Here is a 19,891-nt window from a genome sequence, read left to right on the forward strand (position 1 = left end):
CTTAATTCCACAAAACCTCCTAAGTTGGCCATCCGTTTCAAGCATACCATACTCAAGTGGGACAGTAAAGCTAATAGAGATAAGTTTTACCCTCTCAAATAAAGGAGTAGATGGCAACCTAGGTAGAGAAGTCTCCAACGATCTTGACAAAGCATATTCAACTCCCGTCCAACCTTTCCAAAGGACTTCCACCTTTTGAAAAGGTTATTCACTTTCAAGCTCTTATTCACCGAATTCATCCAACTCTTCTCCGTCACTCAAATCATAAAGATGAAGTTGAGAGGAATCTACCTCAACGTCGCTTCCAATGTCATCGGAAGAAGGCTCTTATAACTTAAGGGGTTCACTTGTGGATGCAAATTCATTACTAGGATGGCTTGATTCATGATCATCATCACCAAGGGAACTTACCTCTTGATCTATTCCGTCCAATTCTTCATAGGGAGTATGCCTTGGATGTTGTGCACTAGCCTCCTCAACATCGATTTCAAGCTTCTTGGAGGAATACTCTGCAACTCTAGATTTCCATGAAGGTTCAGCATCTCCTAAGTCTTCAACCACTTCTTCCTCTTCAACAATTACGGCTTCCTCCAATTATTCCAATACAAAGCCACATTCCTCACTTTCCACCGGAGTTTCTAGTCTCTCCTTTATGCTACACTCTTCTATTGATTCTCCACATGCGGCCATGGGTGTACTTTGAGTGTTGAAGTGTAGTGAAGCTAAATTATCTACTACCTCGGTCAAGGTAGCTATGAACTCTAGTGTCGTCCTTTGCATCTCTCTTTGCCACTGAAGAAGAACACCAAGGGTATTATCTATTGGAGACTGGAGTGGATATGAGGGTTCATCGGTTGGGAGAAGGGGTTCATAATAGGAGGGTGGTTCATCATGATAAGGATGTGGTGGTTCAACACTCTCCATCTTTTCCACTTGTTGCACAACACACTCTAGTCCCTTGTTCTCTAGTTGAGATTTGTTAGCCAAGAGAGCTTCGTGTGCTTTTCGGGCTTCCTCTCGCTCCATTTGATGGATGGTTGCTTGAAGTCGATCCATTGCTTCCTTAAAATCATCCCGTGGCTCTTGTTCTGCTTGGCTAACATAATTAGGATCATATTGCTCTTGGATTGATGGATATGGACATTCCCCTATGGAGGGTTGTGATGGTAAGAAAAATTTATCTTGTGGTTGAAAGTTCACATACATTGGAGGTGGTATATATTGAGGTGGTGGTTCTTGGGAGTAATTGGGTTGAAATGTGGGTGGTGATAAGTATGGCTCATATGGCAGTTGGTATGGGGGATAAGGATTAGGATCATATGGAGGTGTTTGGCAGTAGGGGGCTTGTGAGTATGGTGGTTCAAAACTATGTTGAAGAGGGGGTTCATAGGCATATGGTGGTGGTTGTTGATTGTCACAAAGAGGTCCACCATAACCATTGTCTTGGTATGCATCATGGAATGGTTGTTGCTCGTAGTATGTTGGTGGAGGTTGTTGCCAAGAGGGTTGTTTATAAGCTTGAGGCTCCTCCCACTTTTGATTGTCCCATCCTTGATGCATGTTCTCATTGTAGCTTCCATTCTCTACAACATAATTTGAACCAAACTCATAGCCAAATGGGTGAGAATTTATAGTAGCAAGAGAAAATAAAAACAAAAACTAATAAGAAATAATGAAAATAAACTCCTAAAACTAGAAACAACTAACAAAGAAACAAAAAGCAAACATATTCACAATAACCAATAATAAGGCACACATTTACAATTTCCTGACAACGGCGCCAAAAACTTGACGGAGGAAAATTGTCAGTAAAGAATTTCACAAAAATGTCGTGTTGCAAGTATAGTTATAAACCAACAAATTATCCTCGGTCAATGTTTAAATTGTTTGTCACAAATACAAACCCAATAAAATTAACCGAAGTATTCAAATCTCGGGTCGTCTCTCATGGAATTGCAGGGAAGTGTAGTTTATTATTGGTTTTGGAAAATTATATTTTTTGGGTTTTTGAAATAAGAAACAAGAAAATATAGATTGCGATAAAAATAAACTAATAACTAAGAAAGCTCTTAGCAAAGATTGAGAGTTAGAAGTCATATTCTCATTATCATCGTTAATTGTGATGGTAAATGTGAATTGTCTTTACTTAGTTAACCTCTAACCAATGGAGAAAGGTCAAGTGCATACGGTTAGCTTGAACTTCACCAAAGCTAGTCTCTCACTATGAGTTGACTACGACTTGTGAACTCAAGCTAATTGCATGCACTTGACCTTCCTCCATTGGTTAGAGGTTAACTAAGTGAAGGCAATTCACATTTACCATCACAATTGACGATGAGAATGAGGATAGGACTTCTAATTCTCAATCCTTGCTAAGAGCTTTCTTAGTTATTAGTTTAATCTATATTTTCTTGTTCCTTATTTCAAAAACCCCAAAAATATACTTTTCCATAACCAATAATAAACTACACTTTCTTGCAATTCCTTGAGAGATGACCCGAGGTTTGAATATTTCGGTTAATTTTATTGGATTTGTATTTGTGACAAACAATTTAAACATTGACCGGAGATAATTTGTTGGTTTAAAACTATACTTGCAATGCGACATTTTTGTGAAATTCTTTACCGATAATTTTTCTCCGTCAAGCTTCTATCAAGTCTCTCCACCAAATTACTTCTCTTCCAGGTAAAAAACCATCCAATGTATCCCAAATCAAGTAATCCAAAGTCAGACACATGATTGAAAATCACCACAAGCACCATCCGTAATTCTAGAATACCCATCTTGTCGTTCATGATTATGGAAAAATGGCGTTGAAGTCACCCATTAAACACCAAGGTTGATTAATATTACTAGCCAAATTTAGAAGATTGTTCCACAAAATTCAGCACCCAATCCTTTGAGGACGCTAGTTAGAAACCAAGTGCAAAAATTTCTATCCGTAACCTTCATATGAATCATCTGTCTATTATGTTCTATAATCTCAATATCCTAGAAATTATCATTCCATAACACCCAAATACCATTGGAGTGCCCATTAGCTTCCATTATAAGCGCATATCAAACCCCATTTTGTTACGGACAGAGCTACCACACGTACTACTTATGTGAGTTTCAAAAAGAATAAGAAGATTATAATTGTATTCTCTACACAAGTCTTTAACAAGAGAGGAAAAATACCTGCTACAGCACCACGACAATTCCACTAGAAAATATTCATCATAAACAAAAGAAGATGGGGGGGAGGTCACTGCCCAATACATCACTGGGCATGAGCCACCTGAACCAAAATGGACTTGCCATAAGGGACGGGCCCCTGCTTCCTTGCTAACATTTACAAAGTCTCCCGTGTCCCATGATTATATCTGGAGGTCGACTTGGATTTTCTGCTTCCCCAATCCCTAACCCCAATTTAGAAGAAGGATTTTGGGTTTGATTAAGGAAGTCATTTCTAACAACAAATTGTTCTATCACATTCTTGATTTGCTTGGATGCTTCGAAAGCTTGTCATTCATCATTTACCGTTTGCCTCATATTTTACATAACCATAATCTCTATTTTCTTAGCATTTGAACTCTTCACTTTGGTCGCCATGGGAATAATCACTCGAGGTGCCTCACGAATATGAGGAATAGCTTTCACAACTTACTTATTGTTAAGCTTGAACCCTTTTGGATTATTAATAGGCCCAAGTTTTGAGTTAATCATTTTCTTGGAGTCTTGTAGGTTCTTGCTTACACTGGACTTGAGAATTTTTTTTTTGCATGGGTCGAAATTTGACCATAGCATTTTGGGCCTTAATGTTATTAGGCCCCTCCTCCATGTTTCCATTAGAATTAGTTCTAGTCTTTTGATTCTCTTTGACATTTGACTACCTCTTCATCCTCATGCAATGCCATAAAACGTAACCCATTTTCTATATCTTGCCTGCCTCCATTATTCTCTCCATCTAAATTATAAACTGAATTATTATCATGATTGCTTGTATATTTTTCTTGGATAGTAGATTCCTTCTTTCTTCTAATAGGTCTCTTAACCATCATCCAAGGTCCAAAATCTGGAGGGAATTGAGAATGCCGCTGAATGTGCTGAGGATCAGATTTTGATTTCTTACCGTTATTGTTACCATTTTTCGTTAGGAGTCATATTCTCGCTAGAAGTAGTCCCTTCGCCGGAATTAACCGGTGTTCTTTGTTTTCTGGTCGTCGGAGATGATAATCGGAGCCTCACTGCATTGATATGATCTATGACCATACTTCTCACAAGCAAAACATATTTGATAGAGACCCTTGTACTCGATGTTTAATTTGTATCCCAAAACTGCAATTCTAGGAACCAATTTTTTTTGTTAGATTCAGTTCAACACAAATATGTGCAAATTTTTTCTTATGTGCAAATTTTTTCTTAGAGCGAATAGATGTTATACTATCAATTTTTAACATGTGCCCAATAGTGGAACCTACCTTCCGAAAAAATTTGAGATGATAAAGTTCTATTGGGATGTTAGGGATCCAAACCTAAGCAGCAATTTTGGTAATTTGTTTTTCAGAGACGAAAAATAATGATTTTTGTTGTTGTGCGATGAGATAGTGACCAATTATTATCCACAGTCGTTCCATTGATGCGTGAAAATAATCTTCTATATCTAAAAAATGAACCAAAAAATAATCATAATCCATATCTATAATATTTATCGTATATTTTTTTAGTCCAATCTCTTTTGAGACATTGCTCCATAAAGACAAGATTCACACGCTTGCCCAAGACTCTGACCATCACCGTTGATTACCACGGTTTGCACTAATCGTTAAACTCTTCTTTTGAGAGGGGAATCGTGGAACATGGATCGAAGGGAGCATCTTTGTCATCCTCCTTGTCCATCTCTTTATATCACTTATCTTCTTTGGAACATCTTCATCAATGTCCTTTATGAAGGTGGAATCATCCTCGATACGAGGACCTATGGGTGTTACGAGGGAGTCTTTTATATGACACTTTTATCACTTTATAGTGACCTCCATGTCTTCACTAGGTTAATTGAGATCAACCTCTTCTCTTGTTTTCACTTTTTTTGTGCTTCTTAACGAGAGATCTTTCTCTCTTGGTCAAAACATAGACTTGCGAATCCCAATATTTAAACACGAGATTATGCATCAATTTAAAACAGGAAGGTCTAGGTTTTTTTCCGGAGAAATCATTGTCACCTCAACCTCAGATGCAAAAGAGATCTAACCATCTAACTTGTACACGTAAAAAGACTTGTAACTTGAAAGTCTCAACTAAAAAAAAAAATTAGCCATTAGGGAAAAACAAAGAATGCAAACCATTAGGAAAATGCCACGTATATATTTATTGAGGCACATCCATTTCTAAATTGTCTTTGAGCTCACTCTCCTAGTTTCTAATACAAACCCAAACACGTCTCTTCTCTTACTTTCTTTGTGCCCCAAACAGGCCCTTACCTTCTCGTTCCCCCCTCACTTCTCTTCTCCACTGACTCCACATCCCTCTGATTCTTCATTTCTAAGGTATGTTGGATTCTTCATTTGCCTTCCAATTTCGATGGGTCTGTGACATCTCTGTGAACACTTGGCTCTTAATATCTTTAGCTTTTGTCTTTGTTATCTTGTTTGTTAATTATTGTTCTTCTTGTTTGATCGTTTGAGTTCTTGAGCTGTTAATGGGGGACCCTTTGAGCTAAAGTTTCTGTATTTGGAAAATTGAAGGTGTACTTTTTTTTAACTAACTGAACTGAGAATTGCTTGGAGAAACAGTCATAGAGGCTCTGTACCAATTGAATAGTTGCTCTTATAATTGTGTGTATTTATTGGAGCTGATGTGGATTTAAATCTTTCATGTATGAATTAATGATTTATTTTTGGTTCCGTCACATGAAAAAGTGAGCTGTCACTAGTCACTTGTACTTGAGTAGTTTCTTGGGCTTTAATCATTTGTTAGATTATGAAGCCACATAGATCTTGGAGATTTATTTTTCGTACTTGGGTTTCTAGTTGACACGTTTTTCCTTGTTAAATGGATTGGTAGAAGAATTTTCACAAGCTAATGTTGATAATTTATAAGTGAAGTTGCTATGTGAAATTTAGTATGTATATGTGATGCATGATTTGATATTTTGATTCACTAGTAAAGGAGAAAAACAAGAATTTAGGGTTTGTGGGGGGTAACTTTCAGAGTGTTGTACCTTACTTGCATAATTTTACTCATATCAGAGGCTGCTTTTAGTTCTGTAATTGGTTTTATGGTTTTGTGCTTCTAGGGCTAGATAGTGTCCATAAATTTTCTGATCTTAAGTTTAGACGATTTTTTGTATATGTTGAATTCACTCTATTGGTTTGTGTAATAAGTATTAAGAAAGCAGTTGAGATCACAAATGGTATTTATTCAAAATTTCTTTCCTGCTAACCACTGAACTAATCAGCATTTCATAATTTATTTTCGATACTCTTGTTGATGCAGATGGCAGCCTCTTTGGCCTGTCTTGGTGGAAGTGGTTTATCTATGCAAAGCGGCAAAATAACTCTTGACTTCAACGGGAGATATCTCTTCTCATCTCGTAGACTTTCATCAGCGAATAAAGAACCAAGGGTCAAATCTGTAAATGCATCCTTGGATCAAAGGAAGCATGAAGGGAGGAGGGAGTTTCTTAAATTGTTGAATGTGGGAGTTGGGCTACCTGCATTATTGGGAAGTGGGAAAGCTTTCGCCGATGAACAAGGGGTTTCCTCCTCCAGAATGTCTTATTCTAGATTTCTTGAGTATTTAGACAAAGATAGAGTTAAAAAAGTGGATTTGTTTGAGAACGGAACAATAGCTGTTGTAGAGGCTGTTTCTCCTGAGTTGGGTAATAGGGTGCAACGAGTGCGAGTTCAACTTCCAGGACTTAGCCAAGAGCTTCTACAGAAATTCAGGGAAAAGAATATTGACTTTGCAGCTCATAATGCCCAAGAAGAGTCGGGCAATCTATTGTTTAACCTGATTGGGAATCTTGCTTTCCCTCTAATATTGATCGGAGGATTGTTCCTTCTTTCAAGAAGATCATCTGGTGGGATGGGAGGTCCTGGTGGGCCTGGATTTCCTCTTGCTTTTGGTCAATCTAAGGCTAAGTTTCAAATGGAACCTAATACCGGAGTGACATTTGATGATGTTGCTGGGGTGGATGAAGCTAAACAGGACTTTATGGAGGTAGTGGAGTTTCTGAAGAAGCCTGAGAGGTTCACTGCTGTTGGGGCTCGCATACCGAAAGGAGTTCTTCTTGTTGGTCCTCCAGGAACCGGTAAGACGCTGTTAGCCAAGGCTATTGCAGGGGAAGCAGGTGTCCCATTCTTCTCCATCTCAGGTTCTGAGTTTGTTGAGATGTTTGTTGGTGTTGGTGCTTCTCGTGTTCGTGATTTATTCAAGAAGGCCAAAGAGAATGCTCCTTGCATTGTTTTTGTTGATGAAATCGATGCTGTTGGAAGGCAAAGAGGTACTGGAATTGGAGGAGGGAATGATGAAAGAGAACAGACCCTCAACCAACTTTTGACAGAAATGGATGGGTTCGAGGGTAATACCGGTATCATTGTCATTGCAGCAACTAACAGAGCTGACATTCTTGACTCTGCTTTATTGAGACCTGGACGGTTTGATAGACAGGTAAGATTTTTAATTATGTTAGGAAATGCTTCATGCAGTTATTCAAGAATAAATTGCTGAACATGACTCTTTTGCAGGTGACAGTTGATGTTCCAGACATTCGTGGAAGGACTGAGATCCTCAAGGTTCATGGCAGCAACAAAAAGTTTGAAGGTGATGTTTCTCTCGAGGTAATTGCAATGAGAACACCTGGTTTTAGTGGAGCAGATCTTGCAAATCTAATGAATGAAGCTGCTATATTGGCCGGTAGGCGTGGGAAGACGGCAATTTCTTCGAAAGAGATTGATGATTCAATTGATAGAATTGTTGCTGGAATGGAAGGAACAGTGATGACAGATGGGAAGAGCAAAAGTCTAGTGGCATATCATGAAGTTGGGCATGCCATTTGCGGGTAAGAAAGAAACCAAACTATAATTTATGAGCATGAACGCAGAAAAAATTATTGTTAACATTTAGAAGCCTGAAACATGAATCTGTTCTACTTGCAGAACTTTGACTCCTGGTCATGACCCTGTACAAAAGGTGACGCTAGTTCCTCGTGGGCAAGCTCGGGGTCTTACTTGGTTCATCCCTAATGACGACCCAACTCTAATTTCCAAACAGCAACTCTTCGCGAGAATTGTTGGTGGACTAGGTGGTAGAGCTGCAGAGGAAGTTATTTTTGGTGAGCCTGAGGTTACAACTGGAGCAGCTGGTGATTTGCAGCAAATAACCGGTTTGGCCAAACAGGTACTTGTTTTTTAACATTATTATCTGCGTGGTGAACGTTTTAACTATTCATCATCCTATGTAATTGGTAATTTCGTCTTGATTTGTTCATATTCTTTGCTGGATTTTTTAAGGTTTATTTTATTTGTTAACTTTAATTAATACCTAAAAATGTCAAATGATATATAGCAGATCAGAAGTGCTATGTGTACACAAAAAATCAGCAACTAAATCAATCACTATGCTTTTGTGTATTAATATGTGTATTGTTTCACACATTTTCAATGTGTATTCTATACGTGTGGTTGATTTTTAGTGTACATGTAGTATGGTTGATTTCAAATTTAATTGAAAGAATGAGTTAGCTCATAATTTTCATCACCAATTTTATGTTATTTTTTTAGACCATATAATTCTGATTAGAACTTCATGATGATTGTACTGAATAAATGCAAATGATACTCCCACAGATGGTTACCACATTTGGAATGTCTGATATTGGTCCTTGGTCACTCATGGATGCCTCGGCTCAAAGCGCAGATGTCATTATGAGAATGATGGCTAGAAACTCGATGTCAGAAAAGCTCGCCGAAGACATTGACGCCGCTATCAAGAGGCTCTCAGATGAAGCATATGAAATTGCATTGGAACATATAAGGAACAACCGTGAAGCAATTGATAAGATTGTGGATGTCCTTCTGGAGAAGGAGACAATGACGGGCGATGAATTCCGAGCTCTGCTATCCGAGTTTGTCGAAATTCCGGCTGAAAATCGGGTCCCTCCTTCAACTCCCTCACCAGTCACTGTTTGAAAAATCAATGCCACATAGCTTAGCTCGCTAGATATTAAATTTTTCTCAAACTGTAAAATATAATGTAATATATATTTTTTGACTTGAATATTTTCTTTTCTTTCCATATTTTTTTCCCACTTTGTGCATCCAACAGAAACTATACCAAAAAGGAAATGTTTCATCAGTCATTTTAGTCTGTCCAAAAAGGAAATTTTTTATGCTGACTTTCTTAGTTTCTTTGGAGCTTTTCTTTCATCTATGGCTGTCCTTCGAAGGTGTTCTTTGATGTTCCATGATGACGAGAGTAGTATTTATTGTTAAGGGATATTGAAATTATTCTTATTTTATTATGTTATTGTTTTTACAAATGACAATTATTAAAAGTCCTATATTATTTGAAGATATCGTCATAAAAAAATCTTTTTAAATACTTGATAATTCTTATTATAAATTAGAACCCAAAGTATTATTTTTGTTTGAAACGTTTAAAGTAAATATCCATGTTGTTTTAATGTATTTTCGTCTAATTATGTCCCAAATATGTTATCTTTACTTTTAATTTTGTCAAAAATAATGATGAGACCTTCTCAAATTTTAAGGTTTTTTGCAATTTTGTAGAGCCGTAATATTTTATAATTTAATTTTTTATTTATTAAATTTTATTGTTTTTTTAATTTTTTGTTTTAAATTTATTTACAATAGTTATATTTAAAGGTTTGATGCATACAATATTTATTACATAGAGTTTAATATTGATGCACTAACAGTATAAAATATTTTACATAATCGTACAATCACATTCGTCTTTTTGGATGACTATTTACTTGGTTAATAAAAATAATAGTTATTAACCAATTTGGGTTGGTCGAGTGATCAGCTCACTCGTCCGCTTAAGCAAGTGTCGGGAGTTTGAATCCCGCCTTGTGCATGCAGCAACCCATTGGCCAGCGGCAGACCCTTAAATGGAGCTCAGATCCGCGACAGATTAGTCCTTGATCTGTCGGGTTGGGAGATACTGTGGACAAAAAAAAAAAACTGTTATTTTTTATGATATGGTGCTACATGATTAGATGCATATGTAAAACTGTTTTAGAATGTATTAAAATTAAATTCTTAGTGCATATGTATTACCTTTTACACAAATATCTAGTTCTATGCTTCAAATACTTAGTCTTGGATGTGAGGTGATATATTTAGATGTTTGATCTTTAGATGAGTTAATCCTAAACAATTTTAGTACCAACAATGTTTCATGAATGAAAGGACCAGAACCACAGCAATAATAGGAGATATAGAAGGTATAGGGGAAGATGATAAAATAGCTAAGTCACTTTGCTAGTCATCAAGTGACTCATTCATTGGATTATAGATTTATAGGTAGGCAAGGCTTTTGAGGATTTTGGCAAAGAGCACAAATATAGGCTAAGGTAGGTCATATGCAAGAATTAATTGGGTTAAAGTGTACTTTTGAATATAATCCCAAATCAAATTCTTGGCACTCAATTCTTTTTCCCAACAAATGCAATTCCCAATCCTAATTTTATATGCATTTTATAATAGAGCATGTTTCACAACCTAAGTAGTTGCCATTATTCTCAATCCACCACGGCGCCACCACCACCCACCCACATTCTAGATTTCTAGTTGCAAAAATAGAATGAGATAATAATATAATATGATGGTTATGTGCCTATGCCATTCATTAGGGTTTTATTGTATTTTGTGAATAACTTTATGGGGTTATCTCCATAACATACCGATATCATTTGATATTAACTAACTATACATATTTAGCAATATGAAAGGTGAGTGCTATAATGCCTTTAATATTGTGCCTAAATTACTAAATAAGGTAAATAGATAATATTTAATAAATTTTAAATAATTAATTTTTTATTTTAAATATTTTATTTTTTATTTTAAAAAGTAAGTGAAATAATTTAGGCATCACAACAAATGTGTCATAGAATTCATCATATTAAAAATAGAAAAAGTATAAGTAAACAATGTAAATATTGAACCATGTGAATAACAGTTTAAAAAAAGTTAAATTAATTATTAAAATCAGATTCTCAATTTATTAGAATAATCAATTTTTAAATTTAAATTATTAGAATTAGACAACGTAACATCCTCTTAATATACCGTCACATCACGTTCTCATTTCATCTCAACCCTCCTCTCCCTCCTCTACTCACACCGTCGTTCATCCCGACGGTCCTCCCCTCCGCCGCTTAGCTTGACATGCCTCCACCTTCGCCGGTCAGCCCGATGCGTCTTTCTCTCCGGCACTCAGCCCAATGCGTCTCCCAACCACCCGCCCATCCACTGTTGTCACTATTTTCGCGCCACTCTTCCCTAGCGGTATTGCTGCGGTGTTGTGCCACCCTCTCGTGGAGTTGTTGCTGCGTCGTGCTGTTTTGTCGTTTCGAGACGCCGTAATTCCTGGTAAAAACTCCTGGAGAGTGAACCATTGATAGAGTCATCAATCCGTTCATCCCGTCGTCCAGGTTGCCACTGTCGGCTGCTGCCGCAAGAGTGATGCCATCGCACGCGTTCCCCATATGCCACTGCGGCTATCTTGCGTTCCACGGGCGCCGTTGCTGTTGTCTCGCGATTCTTGGGCGGCGCTGCTGCTGTCTCGTCGCCATCCTCCCTCCGTCGCTGTAGTTTTTCTCTTCCTCTTCTTCTTCCTCTTTTTCGGATGTGATTTGTATTAAGAACAAACATCTCATTTGTATGAAAAATAAACATCCTGTTTGCAGGAAAAATAAACATCTAAATTGGATTTAAATAGATACAATGAAATTTGTTGGATGTTTATTTTACTAGATATGTTGATAGTTATTTTTATTCTAAGATAAATGTTTATTTAATTTGGATTGGATTTAAGTAGATATAATAAAATTTGTTAGATGTTCATTTTATTAGGCATGTGAATGATTATTTTCATTTTAAACCGACATTTTTGATGGAGAAAAAGCTCAACGACGCTGAAGCTGACTGATAAAGAAGGGACCGACGGTGTAATGAGAATTTAGAGAAAGAATAAGCGATGGTAAAAGAGTTAGAAAGTAGATAATTAAAATATAAAAGATAAAAATAAAATTTTTGAGAGTATAATTTATGATAAATTTTCTTTTTTTTTTTACTTTTTTATGAGTTAAAAGTGTGATAAATTATTTATGTTGTGCACAATTTTCATTATCTATCAAACAAAACCGAAATTAATACCGTTTAAATTTGAGACCTCATGCTTTTTGTGTGCGCATATAGCTAAAAAGTGAACATACACATATATATTGGTGAAACTAGAAAGGAAGTATGAAAGAGACTTTTGTATTATGAAATGGGATTGCCTCTAAATATAGGAGCAGTCCAGGACCATATAGGCCATAGCTATGAATTGAATTCTTCTCCATAAATTAGATACCATATTTGAACACCGTGTATGTAGAAAATAAAAAATTATACTCTAATCACATGCATACGAATCAGATAATAATAAGAATGAGCCGTCATATTATTCTATTCAAACTTTGGTACAAGTCCTCCAAATTATTGATGATTTTTTTTTTTTTTTATCTAATAAAGTTCAGACTAACTCATCACTACTATATACTTCTTTTGAATATTATTGTAGGAGAGTTGTTATATATTTAAGTATTTTTGACAATTAAATTTAATTAAATTAATTTAAATTTAATAAAAATTATTTTTATTATACATAGTGTATACACATGCGCTTCATTAACGCAAATAAAATTCTGTTTCACTTTGCGCTTGTTCTTCATGCGCTTTCTCCTCATTCTTTTATTAGTGATGTTGCTGCGTTTTGTTTTTGTTTCTTTTTTTTTTCCTCTCTTTTATGTTATTACAGTCATTTATTTTTTTATATTTTTTTATTTTTTATTTTATTCCTCTCAAAAGAGTAAATCAAGAAGAATTTTGAGAAAATGCAATAAGAAGGAGAAGATGAAAAAAAGATGAAAAAGAAGAAGACAAAACCAACGATGAGGAGGAAGAGGAAGAAGAATTTTGAATTGTGTAGGACAACGAGACCAATAGCACCGAAATTACATAGTGATTGTGACATAATTAACTCAGAAATACACCGAAATTACAGGAGTTTATGAGTTAATAGAATGCACAATTTTCGGTTTATTTGTTATTACATAATAGTGTTGTTATAATAATATTTCGGTTCATTTGCAGTCTAAGTATATTGTTGATGAACAATTTGTCCCAAATGTTAGGATGATTTTTAAAACAAATTGAATGGAATGGAATCTAATACAATTGAATAAAGTGATAATGAATAATTTCATTCTTCTTTGCTAAAAAAGTTGGTCAATACTTATTAAAAGTATAAACCGAACCTCAATTAACACACAAATAAACTAAAATTAGTTTAAATTTGAACAAACAATAAAAAAAACTCAATCATCAACAAAAATATATTGAATTCATTTTTGGATCTAAATGAACCTCAATTAGACTAAGAAATGAACCAAATTTACTTTAGGAATAAAAAATTTGGTCAATACTTATCAGCAGTATCAAGTGAACCTCAATTAACACACAAATGAATCAAAATTAGTTCAGATTTAAACAAGTAGTCAAAAAGACATTATCAACAAAAACACATTGAATTCATTTTTGGATCCAAATGAACCTCAATTAAACTAAGAAATGAACTAAAATTACTTAAGGAATAAAAAATTTGATCAATACTTATCAGCAGTATCAAGTGAATCTCAATTAATTTACAAATGAACCGAAATTAGTTCAAATTTGAACAAGCTGTCAAAAAGACTTAATCTTCAACAAAAATACATCGAATTCATTTCTGGATCCAAATGAACTTCAAATAAACTAAGAAATGAACCGAAATTATTTAATGATGACACCAGTAAAAATAAAAAATAATAAAGATATTAGTAAAATGTTGGTGTTGTTGGTGATGACGATAACGAAAGAGAAAGATAACGAAAAAAAAAAAAGAAGAAGAAGAAACGATAACACTAAAATATACGCGCGTGAATTTAAAATATTTAGTTAGATTTGATTAGGAATATAACTTGAATATAGGGTTTTATATTTATTGTATTTTTGTATCATTTACATCATAATTAAAAACTTTATGTTTACAAGAAAAATTGTCTTGTTTTAATAAAGTATATTTAATTTTACGTTCTAAGTGAAGTTATTTAATGGTTCAAATTTAACCTTCTTTTAAATGTGAAACATTATACCTTTAATTTACTTTTATTTAAACGTACGTCAGCGAATCTTACATTTTAATCTAGTAAATTAGAACAAATAAGAAAAGGAAATAGGGTGCTAGAGAACATAAACAGATCAATTCTGCTCGAATCATACTAAACTTTGGATATTATTGGTAGATAAGATTTTTTTTTTTTAAAAAAATAGTATATATATTATTGATGGCTTACAAAATAATAAATTCCAAAAGATATAGATGCACACAGTACATGCATAATATAAAAAGGAAATACTCTCGACTAACCACACTTAAAACAATGATATATAATAGCCTCACAAATAAAGAGAAACATCCCTTGCTTTTTTTAAAAGTATTATTTTATCCTTCATGTTTGGGGTCAAATTTTAATTTAATTTTTAATATTTTAAATATTTTAGTTTAATTTAAATTTTTTTTTAAATAAATATAATATTAACGTGCATCAAAGTTAACAAGTTACAAAATCACCTTAGTATGGAAAGAATTTTAAGAAAGTATAGTTCAAAAGCAGATCAAGCGATCAGAAAACTGTCACCCGAATTCGAAGTGTAGGAGCAACACGATGAATACTTGGCAGCATGGATGCTCTCGTGCATGGATGAAATGTTCATCAACAAGGTAGTAGAATACAATTATGCACATGAAATCTGGGAAGCTCTAGAAGAATACTTTGCAGCAAGATCAAAATCAAGGATAAAAATATTGAAGACTCAGCTAAAGTCAATCAAGAAACTTGGATCAACAGCCAGTGAGTACCTCATGAAGATCAATAAAGTGTTGAGTTCTTTATCGGCACTTGGAGCACCTCTCTCTAGAGAAGAGTATCTTGAAGCAGCTGTAGGAGGCTTGATGAAGACTACAGCACGTTCATTACAATGGTGAACCCAAGATCTGAACACATGTCTATTAGCGAATTCGAAACACAGCTTCTAGTTCAAGAAGAAGTGAACATATTCAAGAAACCAGAAGGAATCATAGCACAAGCAAATCTGGTGCACAAAGAACCAGAAAACAAAAAGGAAATTGAAGATCACACTAGCTATGGAAGCTATGGAGGCTACAATCGTGACTTTCGCGAGGACAGCAACTACAACAGAAGATATGGGTACAATTACAGAAGAGGCAGAGGTAGGTTCATGCGTGGAGGAAGATCATAGTCATGGTGGCAGGAGAGCAGGTCTCAATATCAACTTTGTGGAAGAATTGGACACACATTGTGGCAATGTTTTCATAGGTTTAATCAAGACTTTTAGAATCCACAATTGCAGAATCCAACCACACCTCCACTGCCAAATGCCTCTTTTCACAATGGACATCCACCACCCAATGCCTCTTTCCACAATGGTAGCATTCATGTCTCTCCACATAATTACAACAGTCAGCACCAAATTCAACAACAAAACCAACTTCCCAAATCAAACACAGCTGAACTAGATTCAAGACCCAAGCTGGTACCTAGATTCAGGAGCTTCGCATCACATCACCTTCAATCATATGAACTTGATCACAGGCTCAGAATATGAAGGTCCAGAACAAGTGTATGGAGGTAATGAAAAAGGTATGCACATTACTAATGTTGGAAGGTCCATTATGTATTCATCTATATCAAATCATCTTTTTAAATTTCAAAACTTGTTACATGTCCCAACCATTTCTAAAAGCCTGATTAGTGTATCAAAGTTTGCACTTGACAATGGTGTATTCTTTGAATTTTAGCCTTACCTGTGCACTATAAAATGCCAGGACTCCAAGAAGATTCTGCTTCAAAGCAAACTTCATAAAGGCCTATATAAGTTTGAAGGCATTCAGATTCAAAGAGTTTGGAAAGATGAAATAGAAAAAAACTCCTCAGCCACAAATAAAGCCAATGCAAATCTAGTCACTGCGTCAAAAAAAAAAAAAAAAACAATTAGCACAAATTGTAATAGTGAACCAGCTAGCTTAGAAAATAAAAGTTGCAATCCTAAGTCCTTATTGGCAATTGTAAATTGCCAAAAGCATGAAAAATGTACAAATACAAACACCTGTGTTGTACTTTTAAATAGCTCAATAAATAAAGAGGTTGATATTTTTACTAATGCAAAGTGCAATACCTATAGTCCTGTGCTTATTACTAGTCCCTGATCTAACAATGCCACTAATACCAAAGCTGATAGTATTGTTGATAAATCATTCATAGGCACTAGCCTTGACAGCCACAATCCCCAATTCAGTGAACCCCAATGTATTCCTCAGCTATATCATAGAAAAACCCTCACTCAAAACCTGGCACAACAGACTTGGCCATCCCTCTCTTAAGGTACTACATCATGTCCTAGCAAGCCTTCAAATTTCCTCTACTAACCAACAAATTAAGCCAACTTCTTGTGATGCCTACTGCACAAAAAAATTCACCAATTCCCTTTTCCTCAATCACAAACCAAATACACTCAACCTTTAGAACTAGTCTACTCAAAGTCTCAGACCTCTGGGGACCAGCACTCTTGCATAGCAGGTCAGGGTTCAAATACTATATCTGCTTCATTGATGCTTTTAGCAAATACACCTGCACTTATCTCCTACAAAACAAATCACAAGCCTTCACTGCCTTCCTTTAATACAAAACACTTATGGAAACCAAAATTAAACACAAACTCTTAGCCTTGCAAATTGACAATGGGGGAATACCTTTCAAACCAATTCACAAATTTTCTATCCACTCAAGGCATTCAGCACAAACTCAGTTGTCCCCACACTCATCAGCAAAATGGTGTTACCGAAAGAAAACACAGGCGCCTCACTGAAACATGTCTAACTCTACTATCTCAAGCCTCTTTACCTCTTTTATTTTGGGATGAAGCCATTTTAACAGCCACCTATCTCACCAACAGACTCCCAGCTCCAAACCTCAATTTTAAAACACCATTAGAAGTTCTCTTTCATATCACTCCCGATTATCAATCCTTGAGACCCTTCGGATGTGCATGCTTCCCTCTCCTAAAATTCTATAACAAGCACAAATTTGCACGCAAATCACATAAATGCATTTTCAATTTTTCATAGGCTATGAATAGCAACAAAAAGGATACAAGTGCTTATCACCCTCTGGAAAAATATACATGTCAAGAAATGTAATATTTCATGAAGCAGAATTTTTCTATGACACCCTGTTTTTCACCTCTTATCAAACACCTCAAACCTTCACAAAATCCTCAGCTCAGACTCCACCCTCCCAATACCCGATACAAATCTCCCATCCCACCAACTCCCCAACCCATATAGATGATTCTCATAATGCATCTTTCAACACTACTAATGACATATCTACTTCATTACATTCTGCATTTGTCCCTCCTACTGCTAATGATGAATTGAGTGTAGGATCAGCTGCAACAGTACCCTTACAGGTTGCCAATGTCCCAAATATCACTGTCCACACCAACGTTGAGACAGCACCATAGCAACGCCTACCTACTTCCTCTGGCAACACACATACTATGCAAACAAGGAGCAAAAATGGTATTTTTAAGCCAAAGGCACTTACTGTAGATGTCTCCGGCACTAATAAACTTAAAGACACACTGCCTTAGACTATCATTGAAGCATTGGCCAGTCCCCACTAGCGTTCGACAATGGAAGATGAATTCCTAGCCCTGATGAAGAATCAGACATGGCAACTAGTTGATCCCCCAAGCCAGCATGTTTCCATCGGTTGCAAGTGGGTGTTTCGAATCAAAAGACACCCGGATGGCACCATCCAAAGGTACAAAGCCAGGTTAGTTGCAAAAGGCTTTCACCAGAAACAAGGCATATATTATGATCAAATCTTCAGCCCTGTAGTACGACCAGCTACAGTGAGAGTCATGCTAAGTATAGCACTGTCCAAGGGATGGAAAATCCACCAATATGACTTCAACAACGCCTTTCTCAACAAGGACTTAGCTGAAATTGTATACATGGTACAACTAGAAGGCTTTGAATCAAGGCACCCTCACTAGGTTTAGAAACTACAGAAATATTTTTTATGGGCTCAAACAAGCCCCATGAACCTGGTTTACAAAGCTGAGCACGACTCTTCACAAGTTTGGATTCATGAACACCAAATCTGACACCTCCCTCTTTACCAGATTCACCCCCAACTCGACAACCTACATCCTCACATATGTAGATGACATCTTAGTTACTGGAAACTTAGAAGTTGAAATCAAGAACCTCATAACCCAGCTTAACGAAATCCTCTCAATGAAAGATCTTGGAGAAATCAACGATTTCCTTGGGATTGAAGTACGAAGACCTTCACCCACCACCATCACCCTTCATCAAGCTAAGTACATCAAAGATCTACTTAAGAAAGCAGAAATGAGTAATGCAAAATCTACGCCCACACCAATGACATCTGCTCTGAAGTTCTTTGCCTATGGACACAACACCTTTCAAAACCCAACTCTCTACATATCTGTCGTTGGTGGACTTCAGTACGCAACGATTTCAAGGCCTGAGATATCTTACGCCGTAAACAAAGTTGCCCAATTTCTTCATAACCCTCTGAATTCTCATTGGAAGGCGGTCAAAAAAATCCTAAGATACTTGGCTGGAACCCTAGACTTTGGTCTGAAATTCACAAAGTCACCAGACCCAAGAATATATGCCTTCTGTGACTCAAACTGAGAAAGTGATGTGGATGATAGAAAATCCACAAATAATTTTGGGATCTACCTAGGTTCAAATTTAGTTTCATGGGCCAGTAGAAAACAAGCTCCTATCTCTAGAAGTAGTACAGAAGCGGAATTTAGAGGTATTATAGACACGATGGCTGAAGTAATCTGGTTACAAACCCTGCTGACTGAGATTAAAGTACAATGCTCAACTTAACCTATGATCTTCTATGACAATCAAAGTGCCATTCTACTATTTGTCAATCCCATCCTATACAACAAGTCAAAGCATTTTGCCTTAGACCAGTCCTTTGTTAGAGATAGAGTTATGAAGAAAGAAGTGTTCATCCAGCACATACCAGCTCGAAACCAAATAGCTGACACTCTCACAAAACCGCTCTCAGCTCCCAATTTTCTAAAATTCAAAAACAAATTAAGAGTGTGCAAAACAGAGCCTTTGGTTTAAAGGGGCATGTTAGACTGTGTTCAGCAAGTTAGTTATAATTCTCTAGAAGCTTCTAAGTCAGTTACAGTTTGTTAGGAGTAGCACAATTCCTCTATATAAGACACATTCTCAATCACTTGTAAATCAGTTTTTCAGATTAACAAAATTTTCTTTCTGTAAAAACTCTCTCTCTCTCTTTCTCTCCCCCTCCCTCTCCCTCTCCCTCTCTCTTTTTTCTCTATCGCTCTAACTCCTTCTCACTGATACCTAACTACAATAATCACTGATGTAAATGCTTTCCTTTTGATTTTAGAGTGCTGATGATTGATTATTAGAATTTAGTATTTTGTATGAAAACAAAAAATGAAAAGAAAAGTATTACAAAAAGAT

General features: G+C 35.9%; 2 protein-coding genes across 2 annotated transcripts; one reads left to right on the plus strand and one right to left on the minus strand.

The window, feature by feature from the left end:
* Positions 1-447: 447 nt before the first annotated feature.
* Positions 448-3,320, minus strand: LOC140178274 (uncharacterized). The gene is made up of 2 exons (XM_072213932.1): positions 3,182-3,320; positions 448-1,583 (listed from the first exon to the last, which is right to left on the minus strand). The coding sequence occupies exon 2, from the start codon at positions 1,558-1,560 to the stop codon at positions 595-597; it is 966 nt and encodes a 321-aa protein (XP_072070033.1). The 5' UTR covers positions 1,561-1,583; positions 3,182-3,320; the 3' UTR covers positions 448-594.
* Positions 3,321-4,769: 1,449 nt separating this feature from the next.
* On the plus strand, positions 4,770-9,380 carry LOC112741827 (ATP-dependent zinc metalloprotease FTSH 2, chloroplastic). Its single transcript, XM_025790950.3, has 5 exons — positions 4,770-5,529; positions 6,479-7,654; positions 7,732-8,045; positions 8,143-8,383; positions 8,833-9,380. Exons 2-5 carry the CDS (start codon positions 6,479-6,481, stop codon positions 9,172-9,174), a joined length of 2,073 nt encoding a protein of 690 aa, XP_025646735.1. The 5' UTR covers positions 4,770-5,529; the 3' UTR covers positions 9,175-9,380.
* Positions 9,381-19,891: the final 10,511 nt, after the last annotated feature.

This window comes from Arachis hypogaea, chromosome 14 (genome assembly GCF_003086295.3).
Source record: "Arachis hypogaea cultivar Tifrunner chromosome 14, arahy.Tifrunner.gnm2.J5K5, whole genome shotgun sequence".
Taxonomy (NCBI): Eukaryota; Viridiplantae; Streptophyta; class Magnoliopsida; order Fabales; family Fabaceae; genus Arachis; species Arachis hypogaea.

Coding starts and splice junctions, on each gene's coding strand:
- LOC112741827 (XM_025790950.3), top strand. CDS start 6,479: ATGGCAGCCTCTTTGGCCTGTCTTGGTGGAAGTGGTTTATCTATGCAA. Junction 7,655..7,731: donor CTGGACGGTTTGATAGACAG/GTAAGATTTTTA, acceptor ACTCTTTTGCAG/GTGACAGTTGATGTTCCAGA. Junction 8,384..8,832: donor TAACCGGTTTGGCCAAACAG/GTACTTGTTTTT, acceptor ATACTCCCACAG/ATGGTTACCACATTTGGAAT.
- LOC140178274 (XM_072213932.1), bottom strand. CDS start 1,560: ATGCATCAAGGATGGGACAATCAAAAGTGGGAGGAGCCTCAAGCTTAT.